Below are 22,476 nucleotides of genomic sequence, written 5' to 3'. Positions count from 1 at the left end.
CCGCCATCAGCTAATGCGTGGATAATGCGTGGATAGATAAATTACCAGCCAGATGACCCATTTTGGAATCGCCAGAATTGACCCAATGATGTCCATGTCCAAGTATCTGAAAGGAATGATGACTTGTATAGCATTCGATAACTCCATGTTATATTGTGTTACAGCATCAGGAATCACGCTTGTCGTTTCCTTATATTAAACATGGGCATTTATCATTATAGCCGATTGCTACCTTAATGTGCTTCGTGACTGAATTCTGCAGATAATATAGTTTAAAGTGTAATACGTTCAAGTTACTTTCAATTTATTTTAATTGCGGCACATGCGATGTTTGCCAATACCGTTTCCATTACACTTACCACGAAACGTCTCTTTTGTGAAAATTTGACACCTACATACTTGCCTGTTCTCGCTCACCTGCGTTTTAATTATGCGAAGTTATTCAAAGTACGTGTGAATACTTTTATGATAGCAGTTATTAGTGTCGAGAATATATTTTATTGTTTGTATAACGTTTCACTTTCTGTGCATTCCTCCTCTACGCCCATCCTCAGAAGAAAGCTTATTCAACGCCTTTTTGTAGGCTGTCAGATACGTGCACGGTTATTGACTTATTTGTATAGGCTGGCTGCTCAGTACTGCGATGTAGCAGGCACATTTTCTACACATAGCGAGGGCTGGCGCTAACGAGACATTTCAACTGTACTGCGCAACAGACAGAACCAGTATTGGAAAATGTTCTCGGCTTGTATACGCTTACACTTTCTTGTCGAACGGGTACTGAAGCGCGGCGATCAGGGTCAGCTTTGTCCTCCGCTGAATGATGCCCTGGCGGTACTGACGAGCGTAACTGACCTGCGAAAAATGAACTTACAAGATCTCTTGTGCACTCACGTAAGATAACCCGAAGGCGAAAGACATCTCTCCTTTCTTCATAATCCATTGTATAAAAACTGCAGTATTTTGTGACGTCATAGTGACGTCGCAGCAAACTGAATTAAAGGACTCCTAAAGGACTTCAAGTGCCAAGGTGAGGGAGTGGTTTCCTTTTCGCCATCACTACTGTTCCAGAACGCGCGGTCCTTTCCTCGAACCGTATTTCTTCGTAAAGCACGCGGACAATGCCTGCACTAAGCATTAGATTTGGCGAGATTTCGCGCTTCGGGGCTACACTCTTTTTTGTCTCCACGTGCGCATTCCAAAACGTACACAAAACAAAATAAGTTGATTGCGCGCAACAGTCATGCGAGACAAAACAGAGCCGCCATGCAAAGTTTTGTACCAGACAATTCATAAGTGGCATATTCTTCGTGTGTGCACCAGCCGTGCCTTAATAGTCGAGACGACGGGATACACGAAGAGGTAACAAACGTGCTTGTTCTTCGCCTTTTCAGAGGTTCTTTAGGAACACTTAAAGCTGTATGATGAATATTTGTGACTGCACAGCAACTTGGGTGTAGAAAGAGCGCAGATATACAGACAGAGACGGAGAAAGAGACGACAAGGCACTGATTCATTCGTCTGTGTCTGTATATTTGCGCTGTTTCTACGTCCAAGTACGAACCACCAACTAGCCCAACTTTTGCTTCTACTGCATAGAAACGTCTTGAACTTCGGCAATCTGTGACGTAATGATGGCGCAATAAGTGACTTCATCTGTGATCGTATGATCTGTGATCACTGATCACGCCTTATTAGTAGGCGTCGTAGAGTTCGCACACGAACATTATTAGTGTTCATGAAGAAGTAACGCATGCTACCTTTATGCGTACTCAGTGAAATTATACAGCGGCGTGAATTTCAGAAATTTCTCGCCGACACGGTAACGATGCGCTGTAATGACGGTCGACTGCCAATTAATTTTAATCTTGTACTACTGGCATCCTTGGAGGCGTAGAGATTTCGCGGTCAGGTGTGGTGGTAACGAGGCATTTCAGGCTACGAGACTAAACGTTCACCACGCAATGTATTGTGATTAAGATTTGAATTAAATAAAGGCACCCACCTTATGTAATGTCCATGCTTATGACCTGACCCATGTGTTTGTCATGGGGAGTAATGGTATCAGTACTGATAAAATTGTACATATTTCGCCAATACTACGATTCCTGCGGCCAACAGGAACAACAATACAGTGTGAACAAGGTCGCATAGTAAACAAGGCACCAGGGCACGTTTCAAAATTTGTCAAAAGAATAATTTTTTCTGTGTTGTACTTGGTCATAAACCATAATTTTTAGTGGTACAATTCGTACAGCTGTGTTTGTACAGCATTGTTTTATGTTTTGTGGTGATGGGAAACAACTGTAACATCTGAATTTGTTCGATTGCACAAATCGATAGTATTACGATATTGCTGGTACAGGATACACGAAGACACAGCGCAGACGCGCACACTGACCTGCTCGATCCTGAGGACATTTTCGACCGCCAAGGTATCGATGTGCCGAGGGGCCTTTCGAAGCCGGACAATGAAGCCAGTGCTCTGTGTTAAGAAAGTTTCATACGTATCCAACAAATAGGGCACGATGATGAAGTTTTATGTTGACGTGTGTGGAGGTAGCACGCGATTAATTTTAATATTTACGTGATGTAATTCCTGGAGTGCTCGAGACACTATCAAAGGTCCACAGTTGCCCCAACTTTGAGCGAACGAAGTTAATCGAATTGAGGAACGACGATTACCTTAGCGCATATCGAACTGAACTGTTGGTGTTAGTCTAGCGTAACAAAATAAATATTTACGTTGCTGTGCTGACACAGGAGTAGCTTCATGCAAGGATCCGGAAGTTTGGCTGAGCAGAACTTAGCCCCTAGCAATCGACTCTTACGCAGGAAAAAGTACACAAGGGCCAGCACTTATCGCTAGAAAAGAGGAACCAGGAAAACCAGTTTTACTGAGTTTTACTGCGATATCAATTATAAGGACAGTCTCGGCTGGTTTTTGCCGTTGTCGTCGCTGCCACCGGAGCCGCCGCCATTCACGTATATGTATATGGAAAGAATGTGCTAGCCTCCTCTTTTTGCGGAGCGAACATCGCCTTTCCGTTTGGGGTCGTCTGCGCGCGCGCTTATCACGTGAACAGAGCGGGTAAGGGGGGGGGGCGCTTATGGTGGCCACGCTATCGCGGCAACGATCAGAGCGCAGCTTGTGCCACCACAGCATTCGGGAGCTTCTATGGTCTGCGTTATCAAAACGAAAAAAAAAACGGTGCCTTTGTCTACCTGGAGCGACCGTATTCTCTTACACCAGCGGTTTGTAAAGTTACGTGAGATCGGATCTTAATGAGTTGACTGTCACTGTGGACGAGCGTTGTGGTGGTTATCTACATTGCTCCTAAAATGCTAGCCTTGGTTCGTAAAACATTTGCACGTGTTGCTATCGCATTCATTGCTTTGCTATGCACGAGCCTTGTTTTGGTTATCTACTGTGGCCGCGCTGCATGAAGCATAGTTACCTAGCGCATGCTTACTACAATTAATATTGCTCCTAAATATGCTAGCCTTGGTTCGTAAAACATGCGAATATGTTGCTATCACATTCATTGCTTCGCCCTTTTGGCGAAACTCACTTTTCGTATCAACTACAGAAGCCGGTGAAGTTAAAATTTCGCGTTTAGCCCCGTGTCTCATTTTATCTTACCCTATATTACGTGTCACAACTCCGACCTAATAATGTGGCACACAGCAGGATGCCGCACTTGAATCAATGCCTACCACCCGGGACATTTAAACGCGGGCCTAAATCTAAGTTCACGACTGTTCTCGCATTCTACCCTCATCGAAATGCAACTCAACCCGCGTCCTTGACTTTGGTGCCGCGACGTGACACTTTACCTGCCAAGCCATGGAGCGCTGCGGACGATGATTTGTTGGAGTACGAGGAGAGAATTTAAGCTGAAAAGATTAATCCAAATTAGCCCAGAATATTCACACGCGGGACTCCACTTATTGATCTGTTATTTTTAAAGCGCACATATTGATGATTCATATGCAAATGCGGTTGCTGCAAAGGACATTGAAAAGAAAATTGAACAAATTTCACGCCTGTGAAATACGAGTAAACGGCGGAGATAAAAAGCAACGCTATTACCCTTGCAAACGCTGATTCAGTCCTTTATTCGTGATCTTCTTTATTTGTTTTCTTTCCTTATCTCTCCATATTGTCCTGTCTTCTTCCTTTCTTATGTCATCCAATCCCTCCTCAAACTCACGTCTCTTTCTCGCCTTCTGCTATACTGTACATCATTCTGGTATGGCTCCCTTTCGCTTGCTTATTTCCCCCTCACCGTTACATTTTTTCAAGCCCTTACTTCTCTTTCCGAATCCCTGAATATGCTATACTATGCACGGCTATGCATATAAGGAGCTGCTTGGCACTGTGACGTCCCCGCAAACACGGACTGAACCCCGCTCCTTTCGAGATGTGTGCGCTCGTTTTCAAACCCACGCATAAAGGGCATTCCGGAGTGAAGTACCAGAAGGATTATCGACACGAGGACTGGGCGGCGCCTTGTTGTCTGCAGACCGTGTGACAGCGTACAGTGGAGATAATCGGCGGACTCCCTTCAGATCTGTGGCATGGGGGAGCAACAGAACACCTTTTGTTGATTCGGGGAATGCGACCTTTGCGGCAAGTGTCTGTGCCGTGTCCAGTATGTCTCTCCGTCAGACTCCGTGGCTCCATGGCTCATTACTGCGTTCTGCGCGGATGGCCGCCCGCGGCGGCGAATGACAAAGAAGCGGCGGCTACGGAGAATTTCGCGAGAGACACTGAGCTGCATAGAAACGTTGAAACGGTCTGGACATCGGCTCGCCAAGTACCGAAAACATCGGGACCATTGTTCGCCCGTAATTAAAGTGTCATCGGACGGCTCGCCCATCACTCTCCCTGAGGCTTGAGTTTGTACCTCGTTACTTGCTCGGCTTTGTTTGGGAGAGGGTTTTCTACTGGTGTAGGCCGCGGGGGCGGCCGCCGAAGAGGATACACTCGGACTGAGAAGAAAAGATATGCCGCGTGGAGTGGCGGACTGGTTTTCGTGCCCCGGTAGGGCGGAGTCGGGTCCTACAAAAAGGGGACTACGAGACGAGCTTGGGGGTCGGAGGGATACGATGTGAAGAGTCGAAGGGAGTCAGAGAGATGATGCGATGAGCTCGAAATGGTAGAGAAGCTAAGATGGAAACCACTAAGAGGGACGACGTAGGTGACGATGACGAAGACGATGAAGACGGCGACGGAACGAGACAGATCAGACCGCGACGGAAAGAACCAACCTTCGACCCCGATTTGCACAACCAGCTCCGAGGCCCCCGTCAACATGGACCTTTCGTGAGACGGACTTTACGCACCTTATTTAGAGTAACTTTGCGGGAAGGGAGGTGGCGAATTGAGACATTGCGCGGTTTTGTTAATTTATGACTTTATCATTTGTGTCGGGCTGTGTTTACTTTGTATCGTCGCACCATTGTATTGGCACCGTTATTTCCCTTATGTATCTGGCGTCGCATGTCACAAATGTCCAAATCATGTGTTATAATTTATTGTAGTGGTTGATGTACGCGGTATACGATGTTTTAAGTTAGTATTAAATTTCATGAATCAGTAAACAGAAACAAGTCGTAGCGTCTCTTACTTCCCGGCATCAGCACGAATCCCTGTATGTGAGAAATTGTTGAGACACGTAGCCAAGAGGGAACCCGATAGAAAAAGGGTTGAGTGTTCTTCCCTCTCTTTAGTGATCGGTGGCGTAGCGGGGGACGTCTCAGCACATGCCCACTTTTTGTGACGCATACCCGGCGCGTCTTCTGTCTATACCGCACCACCCTTACTTCGAGCTTAAAGCAACTACACTTACACTGTTAAGAGGGAGATAACAGCGACTGACCATGGCAGACTGGAAGCGGAAGGTGGCCTCGAGCGGGTTCCGCACAGTCGTGTTGCGCTGTACCCAGCGCCAGTCGGCGAGCAGGAACGAGTCGTCCTTCATGTACAGGGCGCGCACCGAGTCGGTCGCCTCCTTCAGGTACTGCACGGCGTCGCGCATGGTGCGAAGATCGACGTCGGACACCTCCAGCACGCCTGCGAGGACGCCACCAAACCCGTTCGGAATGAAACGTGATAACAGTATTGTCAAGTGATTTATAACAAAGAAGGACTGCCCCTGTTATATCAGAAGTTCGCCTACTGCACCAGCTGTCTCCTTGCCGTTTCTGCAACTTTCAAGAACGTCACCACACCTCCTGTTACAATACTTCAATTATGCATTGTCAGAGGCATACGCAAGGTTTCAGGAGTGACGGGTGGGGGCTGAAAAGTACCGTAACAGCCCCCCCCCCCCAATTGCTCCAAAAGACATGCTTCACAACAAAGAAAATAAAAATGAAGCGACGACGCACTTTTCGAAGTGACCTGTCTTTAGCCCCTGGCTTTGCGGAATCGGAAGCAATCAGCTTCTGGGATGCAAATTTAGGGTTCTTTAAATGCTGTTATATTCAAGGGCTATGCAGTATAGCCGTAGGTACGTGGCTAGGTCTCACTCAATAACAGTATGGGACAAACGATTGCGTAACGGTACGGACACTGTTTTTTATGCACTCCCATGGTCAATGTGGTTCTCCTTTGTTGCAACAAATTTTATTAAATATATTTCAACATTGCATTCTGTGGGTTTTAGCTACTACCCTGCGTTCACATGGGTTCATACCTGGTGTGTGCCATATCAACTAGATCACAAAAACATCGTCACAGTAGCTATTGCGTACGCACCCATACTGCTGAGGACCACGGGGAGGAAGGCCACATTGATGAGCTGCGTGAACACCATGTCACCAATCGCGTACAGGTACGACTGCGAGAGAAATGGGGTAAAGAAATGTATATTCGCCGACAAGAAAACTAAATTCCTAGCGAGACAATACTACATAAATATCACCATGCATATCACGTCATCCATACAGCTGCTATCTCTTGTGGCAAGGCCCAGCGTGATACCTTGGTGATGCTCTCCGTGTAGACGTTCTCGCGTCGCATGTGCTGCATCGTAGCGATGGTGGTCAGGAAGGTTTCCTTGACGCTCGTCCAGGCGAGCACCATAGCCTGGCGAACGGTCACCTGGTAGCCAAAGGGACCGATCACGGGGTATAGCAGCACCACTGCCATGCTCCTGCGACCGTGGTAAAGGCACAAGTTTTATTTTGCAGCTACATCATGCGTTCTAAGTCTTGTGATGAATGGGAACGATGCTAGAATCAAGAATCAGATTCAAAAACCTTTAGTTCCTAAGTGCTCTTTTCTTTTAATAATGACCGTTCGCCTTTGTTAGATAACATGCCTCACACCAGGATTGCTCGAAAGTATATAACGAACAGTTCTACAGCTAGGCTTCTTTTCTATTTCGAAAACAAAAGGTCAGGTGCACTAATAACCGTGATCTGAAACAAGTTCAATGCATGCTTTCTTGATGTCTAAATTTTTAATTTTTTTCTTTTCCGGGTACACAATATTGGTTATCATGGGCAGTCGTTGTTTAGCATTCTATCTTCTTTATTGTTCAAAGTGTCTCTCTGTCTCTGCACTCGTTCTCGACCCCTACTTTCCTTCTTCCTCACCCTCAATTCCCTTCCCTGCCCCCTTGCTACACTGCACTCTGCAATGTCATGCTATGCTTTGCGAGCGTGCCTGAATAGCCGAGTGGTTACGATACTCACCTTCAGGTTATGGGTCACCAAGGAAGGCCTGTGTCCGTTATGATGACGATAACTTTACGTATATCAACGACACACGGCAAACCTCAACAATAACTGCTCCACTGTAATAATAAGTGCCAAAGCATTATACACCAATGAATGTTGGATCAGCGGAAATACCTGATACACGGAAAGAAGCCCCAGTAACTCTGATACCTAAACCAGGAAAACAAACGAACAAGACAAACCTCAGACCTATATCACTCACGTCTTGAGTGTGAAACCTAATGGGGCACGCCTGTCTCAGTAGAGTGAAGAACTGTGGTCCCTACCCAGATACGATGCTAGGCCTCAGGCGGCATTTATCTACGCCGGACGCCATGCAGCAGCTTAAACACCAAACCTTCGACAATAAATCTAAAATCACCTGGGCCATCCTCGGACTGGATTTCAAGAAACAGTTCGATAACGCAGCGCATGGCACAATTCTAGACGAAATCTCGGGCCTCAAGACATGGAAGAGCGTACAACCATGCAAGTAAGAAACTTCCCGTAAACACGAACACGTGAATTAGCCTAGGAGGTTTTAAAGCAGACCTAGATGGACAGCAACGTAATGCCACAGAGTTCCGTGGCCTCACCTATAGTCCTTTAAGTCTGCTAATGGTCGGTCTACCATAGGAACTCGACAAAATCCCGCCAGTTCATCATTCCATCTATGAACATGATATCACCGGTTGCGAACGTGACGGTAGCGACGTTTACGCAGAGCAGACTTCATGAAGCCGTAGCCACAGTGGAAGGTTATTTAGTATAGGCCTTCGATGTTCGCCAGGAAAATTGGATCTCTTCTATGGACCGCTCAAAGGCAGGCCGCAAGTCTACATAGAAAAACCCTACTCATCGTTTAGCATATGCGGGCCATGATTTCTTGTTGCACTGCGGATGATGGGACGAGACAGAGACTGCAGGACGGATCCTCGGACTAATCATTGAGTCCCAAGAAATCAAACGAGAAAATAATCCGCCAGCCTTTGATCGCGAACACGATGAGGCTGTTTGGCGCATAAATACAGACCAACGTCGTGCACCTGATACTGGCATTCCACATGGCATACGTAGCGGGCTTCCACAAATCGTACTGAGCGCAAATCACCCTGACCAGGAGAAGGTACAAACAAGCCTTATGTCACGGGTCCCGTTAATTAGAGAGGCGATCGCCGGGCTAATTCCAAGGGCCGAAGTATCGGCCCCCCGAACCGCACCACGAAAGTGTGAACAATTTGGAAGTGGTCCTTTTTGGCGCGCCAGCGGACGACGGCTGTGGCCCAAAGAACAAGTCAGAGCCGAGAGCTGATAAACAAAACAAAATTATATTCTCAATAATGGCAGATCAAAACGATACTCAAGTATGCACATTCCACAATAGTTGAGTACAATATGTCACCAAACAAACAACGTATTACACAGTACAATCAGCCACACTCGAACAACGGACACAGATACAATACGCACTACAATGCCGTCGCATGCATTGAACAACCAAGACACTTAAAGACTAAAGAGATAGAAAACCTATTCAGTCCAAAGTTCTTGGAACAAAAGTCTGGATGATACTCTTCCGAGAATCACTCACTCAAAGTCCAGCGTTGTTGTCGTTCCGCTGCCCCCGAAGTTTCTCTTCCAGGAAACCTCTGTCGTTCCGCTGCCTCGAAGTATCTCTTCCAGGAAACCTCTGTCGTTCCGCGTCTTCGCGGCCACTCGCGTCTTCAATTGGCCACTCTCCAAGCTTCAAACTTCTTCGCCGGAAACACGTCGGCTTCCCACACGCAGCTGTTGCGACGCGTCTTCGCTCGATAGCGGTAAACACACACACTCTTGCCTGTAGCTCGAGTCGTCACCCCTTAGGTGGAACTCCTCTTCTTCTCCTGCTTTGTCCCTACGGACAAAACCTTCGCCGACTACGCGGCGGAATCCCTACGCGCTCTGGCGCTAACTTCCGTCTTCTCCAGCTTTCGCATCTCGGCTGCTCGATTAAATACCTTCTGCGCGAGATTCCAGAAAGTTCTCGTCATTTCGTCGGCGCGATACGCAGCGAAGGCTGGAGAGAGGGCGAGGCGGTTCGAATGCCGTCCGTGACGGATGACTCAACCCGGCATCACCCCGCCCCTTTTCATCTAGAACATTCGAGTGCTTGCTCGGCCGCCGTTGTGGGGTGAGGAGGTTCGTCGGCGAACCTACGCTTCCGAGAGGGGAGGGTCGCGTGCCCGGGAAGTCCTTGGATTCTTGTTTTCTCTTTTTTTTCCGTTGACGTTCCCTTGTTCGCCGAAGGCTCTCTTGATATGTGATCCGACCCTCAGACAGACGAAGCCAAGGGAAGATCCAAGGCCGCAATGTGCGTTCAAAGAATCAGTGCTCAGTGTGTCCTGCAATTCACACCAAGTCTCGCAGCTGGCTGCGTTCTTCATCGACCCGAGAACCGAGTGATCCACCGCTTAGAGTCGTAAAAAAGTGTTTGTTCAATTCCGTACAGTCAAAACCAAAAGTTTTAGGCACTCGGCCAAACAGTGGCCAAGAAGGGCGCTTTTCAGCGCACGCTTGGACTCCAAAACTCTGCCGCGCCCGTTCGGCTGCCGCAAATCGAGCAAACGGTGTGTTTCGGGCGGCGTTTCGCTTCCGCTACTTGCGAGTGCTTTCGTGGTCGTCCCTATATAAATACTCGGGAGGCGTCGAAGCCGGTTCTCCAAGCCGGACCCGTAGGTATCGTTGTGTGCTCGCTCTCATTGGCCCACCTAACCAGAAAATGCCTGCGGTACACCCATTTGGATAAGAGTGCACGCAGATGCGGGCCTCGACGGCTACACACTTCCTCGAGCGGCCGCCTCCCGGCTCCGTGGAGCGCGGGATGCACGGTCCCATCGACAAGCCTCTCCCGTTGTCTCTCCCGCGCGTTATCGCAAGAATTTGGCGGCGCGCCCATTTTGAGCGCTCGTTCTGTGACACATTAGGCGTTTCATAATATGCGAGCATGAAACGACTACTGATCAGGTGTTCACAACGAAGAGGAGACTGTCGAAGCCCAGCACATCTGGCAGCTAGAGAGGCTGTGTGTGACGAAAACAGGCAGCTGAAACATACTGAAAAAAGTGTGTATCGCCTACCACGTTCAGCTAGAAGAGAAACGAGATATTTCCAACCAAATTCGCTCCTAAATCGCAATAGATCCAACTCCCTGGAAGCATGAACTCTCTCACCAACGAAGAACGCGGATGGCAAGGCCCAAAAACGCTGTTCAAGACACATGGCACATCGATGTTCCCAGACATGTGCATGTTCCCAAAATTGCATCCTGACTGAGTATATGTAAAGAATGAAGAATATAGAAAACTCCTCCCTAAGTTATAGGCTTCGGGTGTGCCCCAATCAGCAAACAGACTGCCCAGAACCTCTCTGGAAACGATGGTGAGACACACTGCTCAGCTCCGATCTACTTCGTCGATTGATGATGGAACGGCAGAGCAAATGCCACACAGAAGCAGAGAAAAAAAAGCACGGTGCCCCCCCCTCCCTTCCCTATCTGAAAGATCCATCATGAAGTACAACAAACTATCCCAGGTTTCAGCCCCATCACTACAGGACCAAACCTGTACGGGCTATCTAGCAGTCCAGGGAGGCTACTGGAAGACGAGGTCCTGCGTCCCACATCGATCGGTCTGGCACGGACCAGCAACTAGCCGTACGTATCTCCATATAAAGTCCTTTCATCCACTCATTGACGTCTGAGCTTGTATACATTCTCGCCACTTTATTACTTATTCCGAAGATAAAGTTAGACGACGCCAGTTATAGGTTCTAGTTGTCCCGTCATTTAGCACTCCCTGGAATAATTGCAGACTACGAACTTCGAAAGGCGCTGCGGGCAAAAAACAAAGCAAAAAGCGCCATTACCTTATGACCACCTTGACGACGTAACAGGCCCACAGGGCCTCCCAGTCAAGCGTGGATGCGTATTGTATCAGAAGCACGGTGGTGTACGAAGCTGACACGCAGGTTGCCAGCGTGCCCGTGACGTCATAGAGCAGATTCCAAAAGCTGCCAAGGAAAGAAGAGGCGACATAACGACTCAGGTTGACGCGTGCATTTGTCATAGAAAACTAAAACAAAATCATTACAGCCACCTCATGTATAAAACATAGGTTAGTTCCGTCGCAATTCAAAAAAATGTTATGTGGTGAAGCATACCAAAACTTAGAAGAGACCGCTGTCATCCAAAAAGTTGTGTGTCTCCAAAAACAATTTTTTTTCTTTTTCAATTGTGGGTTTCACGCACACCAAAAAATGTGGCGTTTGCAGATGCCCACTTGAGCATCACTGCCCGAAAATAGCCATAAAACATACACACTTAAACTCTCCCCCTCATCAGCCGGTGTGGGGATTAGTACAGCTTTGCTGGACATTCATTCTCGCACGGCGGGATGGCGGCTTTTTTTCTTTGTTCACTTGAAAAAACTTCCACACGGTTCTTGAGTACAATTTTTAATTAATTTTAAGATTTTTAATGCCTCAAGTACACTTATAACATAAGGCCGCGATTTGTACTTGAATGATTGTTTTACATTTTATGCTATATCTGTCGAGTTCGAGCCTGCAGTCGATATCACGGTGGCTTTTGCGTCTTCTGTCTCATCATAAAATGAATAAATGTCAGTGAATTGAAGAGGGACCAAGCAAAGGCTGCCACAAGTTCGCTATAACCGATAATTTGCTGTATTAGTGTTCGTCTTATGGATGTTCTACTGCATTAGCTATTCAAAAACGTGGGTTCCTCCCTCACTCTTCGAGGGACCGGCTGAGGCCGGTGCAGGCGATCAAGCGGTGCGAGTTCACGGTCATCGTGTAGACCACAACGCCCGTGACGCCGGAGCTTCGAACGCTCTCTAGGAAGAAGTAGGCGAAGTAGGTGCCGCACACGATCACGTTGATGGTGGAGTCTTCGCTGAACACGGACGCCGTCTCGAGCAGCCACACGGTGGCCGTGCCCGTCAGAAAGCCCACCAGCATAGCTACGACCTGGTTCTGCAGCGGGAACATCGGATCGAAGCCGTCGCCTGTGGGCAACGAGAGGACGGGATAAGGTTTCACCGGGAAACTCGGAGGTGTATGCCCATAAGCGTTGGTATAGAGTTGTATGGATGCAAATATAATAATGAAGCAATCATTTGCGTATGGCAGCGCGCCTTTTGATATCCGGCTTTCCGAGAATTAGTGGGAAGTGAAAAGCTCTTTGATTGCAACACCAGGGATGCTCGGTTGCTACTTTGGTCAAAAACCAACGTCGGCATAACTTTGCACACCAAACAATGACGGAACTGGTCCGACTGAGTATAAGCTAGACTTGCCTCCCTCAACTTCGATCCTCCACGCACCCCGAACGGGCAGGTAGCCGTACATGCCGCGTAAGAAATTATAACAACAAAGAAACAAAGCTCAAATTGAACGTTCAAATGATAAGAACAGTACATTAACGTAAAAGAACAAAAGTGGGGCAGCTACGTATTAGCGGTGCGGAGGCTGTGGAAACGGCGGAGCTGGTAGACATCTACTCCTCCTCACCCTCACTTGTTCACATTATACGATACAAGGCTATTTTATGCTACACCTTCTACTTCACCTCCTTTCGATCCCCCTCGCATTATTCCGCCTGCTCCTCACGTACCGTTCCCAGCCCCTTGCTTGCTATGGCTGTGCTATGTTTTCACTTCGCTTCGGGCAGCTGCCGGTCACAGCTGGAACAGGTCTGCTGTCAAGAAAAGAGACAAACTTACCGTGGTGAAAGCGGTAGTAGCCGAAGATGCACCACGTCATGACGGCGTTGAAAAGTGCCTCAGACTGCATCATTGTGGTCATTACGGGATACCGACCTGCCAACATGGCAGACAATAGTGTCATTACGTTACCCAAAACAGCAAAATATAGCCCTACCGCGCACGCACGCACGCACGCACACACAAAGAAAAGAAAAGGTCCTAATGGGCTGTGATTGGTCTTATAGTTGAGTCGGGTATAGTTAGTATAGTTGAGCTATATATTCGACTGCACAAGATTAGGTTATTCTAGTCGTTTCAAATATTTGGACTTCTGCGTCTTGTTAGATGTTGAATGAAGGTCGCTCGCTGATGGCATGCCACCGCTGCCACCAGTTGTAAGATGTTGAAGGAGGAAGTTCGCTGATGCAACCGGATGGAGGAACTGAACGCTGACAAGAGGATACGGGAAACAAAACATGGTTTATGACATTATTTACACATATTTACAGAAAGGAAAAGTTAGTGGTTTCACAAACCACGAGCGTGGTGGTTGAACGTTACATAGTTCAGAGTGACGTCCAGCACTCTGCGGCGTCGTTTTAAGCCTTGTTGGGCTCCTCTTCTCCAAGTGGAACACCAATCACACACACACAGGTGAGGGGGGCGAGCATTCACGGTCCACGTGAACACTGCACTGTGGTGGCGCCAGCAGGGCTCTTCCTCGTCGTGTGTGTGCCGCTAGTCGAGAGTTTCCACGATCCTGACAGCATACTTCAAAGGGTCCGCCGATTTGTTCGCTTCATTAGCGGGGTGATTTGCGGTGGCCACCGCGATCTCTTCCCGGAAGTTGCTGTCTTTGTTGGCCTCTCTCGAACGGTTAACGGCGTCTTGGCGACACGACGTCTCGTCCTCCGGCTAGCACGTACAATGCCTGACGAGCATAGGCAGTCAGCCGGTCGGCTTGGTGATTGGGGATTAAAAAGGAGCGCCGCTCTCCTGTCAGCTCTGGCTCCGGTCACAACAGCAACCCCATGACCTAGATGAATCACCGAGGTCATCAGGCACGCTGCTGCTTGAAGGGACGACAAAAGGGTCCGCATTTGAAGGACGGGAACTTGCCTTTGCTTGCTGCTTGGTCTGGATAACTGCTGAAATCTTCGACAGCGTCTGTCAGACTGGGCGCTGAAGGGATTGAGAGACGAATCTCCAGGCCAAACCTAACAGCTCCTCCACCGCCCGGAAAATCTCGGCTGGCCAGCGCTCCCAACCGCTGGGCACGAAGAGAATGGTTGGTGACGAGGACGATGGCCTGGCTTTTCTCTCTCCAGCTGCGAACTCGAAACTAACTCCCAAACCAGCTCACAATGGTTGACAACTGCAAGGCGAACCACACAACACAATACCATGCTGCAGTCAAGCACATTGGACCCGCTTCAAACCCTCCAGGCTTCTCAACACAAAAAGGAAAACCTGTACGCTAAAATTTTGAGACAATTTGGTGCCGCCAAAGTTACAACTATCATGGACGTGGAGATGTTTACCAAAGATGTAACATATTGCCGTGTGAGAAAAGTACACAAAGGCAACTATAATTTGGCCCCAAATAACCATAATTACTCTCTTTACAAAACTAGCTTTCTCCTACCATCCGCACTACTAAGTTGTAACTTACATTTACTAATTGCATGAAACACAACCACCTAAATTCCGCACAAATGCAGCCTAAACCTATAAAAGGTAATTGTGCGCATTCTTCATTCTCTAATTTCATACTTGCAAGGCGTAGTCGAGAGTACCTACTTTTATGACACCCTGACGCCAACAAAACTCTCTCACATCAAATCAAACAGCGTCTTATAAATCCTAGAAATGTATCTAGTCTCAAAATTTGGTGAACGCAGTGCTTTCAGCTCAAGTGATCATATATGATCCCTAAGTGATCACAAAAACAACAAAACGAAGTAAACTTGGTGTGCTAACACGCTCATTTGCTGGATGTAGTTTCATGTTGGCCCATGTTTTTAAAGAACGCACATGACTTTGCTGTGCGCTCTAGCACGACATCATACTATCATCCAAAGAACGCTAGCATACCAACACACACCTAATCATAGGTCATATCGCTATAACCTATAGCCACCACTCCTTCAAATTTAGCGGGCGTACCAAAACTTTATTTGCGACATGCGTGCTCTTATCTTAAAAACTCCTTTCACGCAGTCGGTTGACCGAGGCGGGTAATTGCTTCCGCATACCGCTTAAGAACTTGACTCAAAATTTCGACAAAGCTTACACACAAACAAAATCTAGAGGGAAGAGAAAAGTATCCAAGCAAACTAGCTGTGGAGATGACACAGGAACACCACTTTAAAACCAAATATAAACAAACATATGTTTCCAAAAAAAAAAAAAAACTCCTGTGTCCGACTCTCCAGCCTACAGCTGTCCCTCACTTCAATCGCACACGCGGCGGTCGCGGTCCTGGCGGATTTTCAGAACGCCCGACACCACAACGTGCACGTCCTACAAGCTGAACAGCGCTGTCACGCCTCATTCGCGATTTCAGCCTGCCCTTGTCAGTCCGGCGGAGGGGACCCCAGCAATGCGTGGGAAAGAGTGGCCATGCCCTCTTTGGGCTGGCTCCCGCGGGGTGCTTAACTATGGTGGCCCTTCTTCTAGCACATGTTCGACACTCTCGCCCACGCAAAGCCCGAAATCTTCACCGCACAATCCGTCGCGAGGATGCACGCTGTAGACCACGATTTCGCCGCTCGTGCCTTACTGCACGACACAAAGACCTTGTTGTTGAACTGGCCGATGATCTACTCTCTTTTCTGTCTCCTAGATGCTTGCTTCCTCCTTTTTGCATTCTCGCTTTCTTTTTACTTTTTGTCCGGCGGCTCGGACGCATGCAAAACGGCTTTAACGCCAATGCGAAGCTCCTACTCCTACTTGTTACGCTAAAAGGTTTTGCGTCTTCTTTTACCTGCGTAGTACGTTTTGTCTCTCTCGCGGCTTTCCGACGTCTCTTGCGTCTGTGCCGTTTCCTGCGACTCGTCTCTGAGCCTACAGCTCGCAGCTCAAAATCGCTAACACTCTCACTGCACCACGACCGGCTTTATCCGGTCGTGCACTGCACTCGTCAGCTGTCGACGCCGCGCCGTCTAAATGATTTTCGAAAAAATCACCTATTTCACAATCTAGACCGGCGGACAGCTTGACGCTCTTAGGAACAGTGCAGCTGCTTTTCCTCAAACACTCTAGCTCACATTGCTGAGAGCTGTCTGCTACTGCACTGATATCCCCGCTACCTACTTTCGCTGCATTTGAGCTATCTCCGGTGTCCCTGCCTACTTCGACATCGTTTGCAAGACCCACCGTCGCGACAAACACAGTTGAGGTCTGTACCAGCTTTTCTACAGCTATCCTAGCTGTCCCGCTAACAGTTGACTGGCACAGCACCTCGTCACACTTGCTCTGGCCTTCGTCGGCCTCTCTACTCAGCGCAGCATCTTTTGAAGCACTCGAATTTGGTTCACCGTCGAACCTGCTGCTGTCATTAAACGTACTAGCCTTCTCTAAAGTTCTGGGCTGCACCTCACTCATTTGATCATCGCAATTCTCGTGCGTTACAGTTGCGGATGGCTGAATTTTCCATCTCATTGCCTCGTTTTTCTGTTCCAATCGTTCGAACACCAAGGCGCGTGCTCGATCACGCTCTTTTCTATCCCTTATTTCCTTTTCTTGTTTCTCAATTTCCTGTTTTTCTACAATCTCTACCGCGTTTTTAATATCCTCCTCACGGGTTTTTTGCGAGATCAGCATCCAAATCGCTGTCCTGCCCATTCTTTCCTCTACTTCAATGCCTAGATGCTTACTCACAGCCAAAAATTCATCTCTTAGCATTGCCTTCCACGACATGATTGCCGTTGTACTTTGGTCCTGCATCTCACACATAATTAGGTGATCCCTACGACTCACAAAAGGTAATATCCCTAATCCACACACAATCCAGCTTCTAATAAACTCACACTCAAGAAATGAAGCCTGGAAAGTTATAGCAAAGACCAAGCACTCACCACAGCACAGCACCACGTCGTGAAGTCCATCCCACCGCTGCCAACCAGTTAGATGTTGAAGGAAGGTCGCTCGCTGATGGCATGCCACCGCTGCCACCAGTTGTAAGATGTTGAAGGAGGAAGTTCACTGATGCAACCGGATGGAGGAACTGAACGCTGACAAGAGGATACGGGAAACAAAACATGGTTTGTGACATTATTTACCCATATTTACAGAAAGGAAAAGTTAGTGGTTTCACAAACCACGAGCGTGGTGGTTGAACGTTACATAGTTCAGAGTGACGTCCAGCACTCTGCGGCGTCGTTTTAAGCCTTGTTGGGCTCCTCCTCTCCAAGTGGAACACCAATCACACACACACAGGTGAGGGGGGCGAGCATTCACGGTCCACGTAAACACTGCACTGTGGTGGCGCCAGCAGGGCTCTTCCTCGTCGTGTGTGTGCCGCTAGTTGAGAGTTTCCACGATCCTGGCAGCATACTTCAAAGGGTCCGCCGATTTGTTCGCTTCATTAGCGGGGTGATTTGCGGTGGCCACCGCGATCTCTTCCCGGAAGTTGCTGTCTTTGTTGGCCTCTCTCGAACGGTTAACGGCGTCTTGGCGACACGACGTCTCGTCCTCCGGCTAGCACGTACAATGCCTGACGAGCATAGGCAGTCGGCCGGTCGGCTTGGTGATTGGGGATTAAAAAGGAGCGCCGCTCTCCTGTCAGCTCTGGCTCCGGTCACAACAGCAACCCCATCGCCTAGATGAATCACCGAGGTCATCAGGCACGCTGCTGCTTGAAGGGACGACAAAAGGGTCCGCATTTGAAGGACGGGAACTCGCCTTTGCTTGCTGCTTGGTCTGGATAACTGCTGAAATCTTCGACAGCGTCTGTCAGACTGGGCGCCGAAGGGATTGAGAGACGAATCTCCAGGCCAAACTAACAGTCTGTACCTTTGACTATGCCGGTTCGCATCACGCACCTCATCAAGTTTACATGTCAAAAGGGGTTGTGATACGAGAGATATTTTCTCGCTTAGTAAGGCCGGTCTATTAATAGATCGACGTAGAATCACCTTCACAGAAATGATTGGTATCGTGAACGCACGTGTGTGGTGATTCAAGTTGTTGGAATAGCATCAATGCGCGGGTCACTCAACGCACCTGTGGGCGGATGTATATATACTGGGCGACAGCTTTTCTTGGCATCCGAGCGAAGGCTAGAGAGCCAAATTGCGTGAATCCTACCTACAGTGAACGTAGTTCCACAATAGCGCTCGTATTTCCAGCGTGAAACATTAAAATTCCTCGTTCATTTTCCACGTGGAGCTACTTGAGACCGGACGCAGCTCGCACCATGAAGACACTCGTGATTCCTTTAATTTATTCGTTTTGACTTCGCATTTTTGAACGCGTGACCAAGTCCCGTCTTTTTACGTGCACCCCAAACGCTAAACGGCGCCTGCGTCTACATGAAACGCTGGTGGTGCACCCCCCCCCCCCCCCCCTCCGTCACTTTCCACAGCGTTATACGAGACGCACGCCAAAACGGACTACTTCGCGTAGTGCTACATGTGCAGAAGCTCCGCCTCCGTAGCTTTTTCTCTTTAGTGCCTATAAAAGTTGTCGCCTGTACCTTCTTCGAAGAGCGCGTCGCTCATGGGCAGGCGCTCGATGCAGGACATGTAGAGGCCGAAGAAGAGGCACTCGCGGAACGGCCACGTGCTATCGGCGATCCTATGCGTCACGAACACGGTGGCCATGGCCAGCGAAATGCCTGCACATAGCGGGGCCTTGTTGCGAGTCGCGCTTTTTGGGTTATTGAGATAGCAATTACAGTGACATTCGAAGTACACTTTTGCCGTGGCCATGTTCCGCATAAACTTCAAATTTATAACGTCGCCCGGCGCGTCGTATGTGTTATGTGCGAGCGAAATATTGCGAAGGCTGTCGGCGACGGAGCCGATCATTAGGCATGCCTGCCAGGGGCGGCGCCAGGATGTTTTTACTGGGGGGGCAACCACGAAAAGTGAGTTCCTCCGGGGGAGGGGGCAAGCTAGCTCTGCTCCTACTAGGTTTTCAATTTATGTTTCCGGGCACTTGGGTGGGCATAGGGGGGGCAGGCGAAAATTTTGGGGGGGCTCCAGCCCACCCTTGCCCCCCCCCCCTGGCGCCGCCCCTGATGCCTGCCAGGGCCAGCTCCGTCGAGCGAAGGACTAAGGAGCATGAAGTGGTGCCAGTGGGTAGGGGAAGCGGGTCTGCGTATCATGAACATCAACTGTGAACTTCTATCAGAAGGACGTAGTTGCAGTCGACGGAGATCGGTAGACGACTCACTGCCTTAGACATGGTGTGCTCTTACCACTCAGTTCGCGTTGAAGCGGTAGACAGACGAAAGCCACTGCGCTCCCTGAAACGGCCGTATTGTCTCACGCCAGCGTTTGTAGAGTTACGCTAGATGAGATCCGAACTTAATTATCTGCTGGCCTTTCTTCGTTCAGTAGCAACTGGACTCTGAATAAAATTTAAACTTGTTGCTATCGCATTCATTTCTTCGCCCTTCCTGCGAAACTGACTTTTTTATATCACGAAGTCTGCACCGGTTTTCCGGATTGTTATACCAATATGACTGAGGTGACGTGCCCGTAGCCTCCACGAATAATGAAATAGTCGCACGGATGTTATCGGTCGAGTTCTTACTGGCCGCATTCCGGCTTATGCCGTAGTATCGATGCTAGCTTGTGTTCATCCACGTCTGAGGTAAAAGCGCCACTGTCTTCTAACGCTGCATTGAAACCTAAATTCCTACCGGACTCTACAGTTGCCCTTCAGAGAAGCGGATCTCTCTTGGACGCAGATAGATGGATTGACTCTGCATGTGCCGATGGATACACACGATGTGCCGAATGTACCCAGGGAGAAGAATATGATCTCCATGTGGCAACGGCGGAAGATGTAGTTGTTGATGCCCTGCGTGGTGTGCACGACAAATGCCGGCATGAAGGCCGTTAGGGCTTGCACGCCGATCGAGCTGTAGTAGAAGTCTACCCGCTTGCTGGTCAGGGCGAACAGCGTGGTGCAGCTGGCCGCCACCAGGAACACCACCAGCGTGTACGGGATGTGGACGTGTCGCTGGATGGCCTTCAACATCGCCGCAGTGTGACAAAACGTCCCCCTTTGATCATTTCTTTCTCTGCAATATACTCGGGTACTAGGTATATCTCAAGTTTACGTTTCTTCGGGAGTGCATGACCTGGCACGTCATATCGAACACTGTAGAATGTATTTGTTACGGGGGTCACTGCACCAAACCTCAATACCGGTCCAACAAAGTTGTTCTTCCGCAAGTGTTTGTTCCCATTGGCGAGACACCTTCTGTAATACTCAGCATCAGTTCTACCAGAAGCTTTGTTGTTCGAACAATTCAAGCGTAAGACGCTTCCTTGAATGCGGACCATGAAGTCCCAGATAAAAAGATGAGGGTTCGGCATACCGTCGACTTCCTCTTGGAGCACAGGTTCGAGGTTGTCTCAAACAATTATATGTACTATTGGATCAGGGGACATCGACTCTCTGTTATAGCAGAACCACGCATGTTTGTCTTCATTGCCGAATGAAAAACATCGTCGTCCGCTCTAACTCACAGAAGGTGCGATTAATTATAAAGTCGCCATCGCCAACGTGGTATTTATGTATTTGAGGCGCTGAGAACGATGAAGGCAGGAATGGTATTATGCCAGAAAAGGAGAGCTCAAGCTGTACTTTATAGCGTAGTTTCCACTTGTTTACATTTATTGCTGACGCCCCTTCAGCTTCTCTATACACCCGCAAAAGGTTCCACGCGTGCTGGCTTACTGGAGATGGCGAGGAAGGCGAAGAGCACCAGGTACAGTGCGCACATTGCGTGCGTGCTCGCGCAGGCGCTCATTTAGGCATCTCCCAGTCTGCCCGATGTAACACGCACCACAAGATAGCGGAATTCTATATACTACATTCATGTCACATCTGACAAACTGGGTTTTATGCCTGACAATGCAAGCTTGTTTGGGCCTATTGTTTACACATGTCAATTAGTAGGCTCTGTGGTAGCCGTTCACCAGGTAATCCTCATTCGTCGTCATGTTCATCGCTGGCCTGCGGGCATCGGGAACAAGCGGCAGGCTTTTGCCGGATCTGTAAAGTACGTACGATCAAATTTAAGCTCTAAAATAAATCCCCGAGATTAAGGTAGCGACTTACGGGCGAAGACACGAGAACGAAAGAATGTGCGCTGAGACAAATTCATACGCACCTTGTGCGATGGGTGAGAGGCGAGCCCGTTTCGCAGCAACTGGAAATTCCTATGGCGTCCAGTGGAGTAAAGGACCAGTATAACGGCGGCCGTACAGCGAACTTGGTAGCGCCGATACGTTACCTACGTATCTAGACAACACGGGTTAGTTGTCCCTTAAAGTCCTGGTGCAACCCACCACGGGGGATCGGCCATGAAAAAGCTGGTACCTTATTTTAGAGACAAAACAGGAACGGCTGCATTGAGGGCCTCATATGCACGCGCTATCCTTTTTCTTCTTCTTCTTCTTCACATTGCAGTGTTCGCACGCACGCAGATCTTGTTCTTCTCCTACCAGTCAGCTTCTACCAGCCACATGGGTAGATACTCAGTGGATGTTCTGCCCACAAAATAGGTAACATGTCGAAACGTCCAAGAAAAACAGTGCCTTACCCAAGGTGGATTTCTCCTTGACAGTGCACCTCACAAAACCTCAGTAAGCAATATAGGCATGAAAACGGCGCCGTTTATGCACTAACACATAGAGACTTGGATGGAAACTCGTATGGTCGGGATAAAACACGAACAAGGAAAGGAGATGCAGCGATCAAATAAAACATAAAAAACGGCATTTTGTCTATGCTTTCATAC

General features: G+C 48.6%; 1 protein-coding gene and 1 non-coding gene across 2 annotated transcripts; both read right to left on the bottom strand.

Annotated features, from left to right (window-relative positions):
• LOC142814408 (sperm-specific sodium:proton exchanger-like) lies at window positions 1-20,705 on the bottom strand. The gene is made up of 11 exons (XM_075893160.1): window positions 20,468-20,705; window positions 19,192-19,332; window positions 13,512-13,607; window positions 12,521-12,794; window positions 11,635-11,778; window positions 6,992-7,163; window positions 6,767-6,848; window positions 5,886-6,079; window positions 2,402-2,485; window positions 761-855; window positions 1-106 (listed from the first exon to the last, which is right to left on the bottom strand). Exons 1-11 carry the CDS (start codon window positions 20,703-20,705, stop codon window positions 7-9), a joined length of 1,620 nt encoding a protein of 539 aa, XP_075749275.1. The 3' UTR covers window positions 1-6.
• Window positions 10,037-10,189, bottom strand: LOC119173020 (5.8S ribosomal RNA). The gene has a single exon (XR_005109980.1). It is a non-coding gene; the product is annotated as a 5.8S ribosomal RNA (ribosomal RNA).
• Window positions 20,706-22,476: the final 1,771 nt, after the last annotated feature.

Source organism: Rhipicephalus microplus, chromosome 4 (genome assembly GCF_043290135.1).
Source record: "Rhipicephalus microplus isolate Deutch F79 chromosome 4, USDA_Rmic, whole genome shotgun sequence".
Lineage (NCBI taxonomy): Eukaryota > Metazoa > Arthropoda > Arachnida > Ixodida > Ixodidae > Rhipicephalus > Rhipicephalus microplus.
The sequence above is the reverse complement of the archived record's forward strand: the minus strand, read 5'-3'. Positions and strand labels throughout refer to the sequence as shown.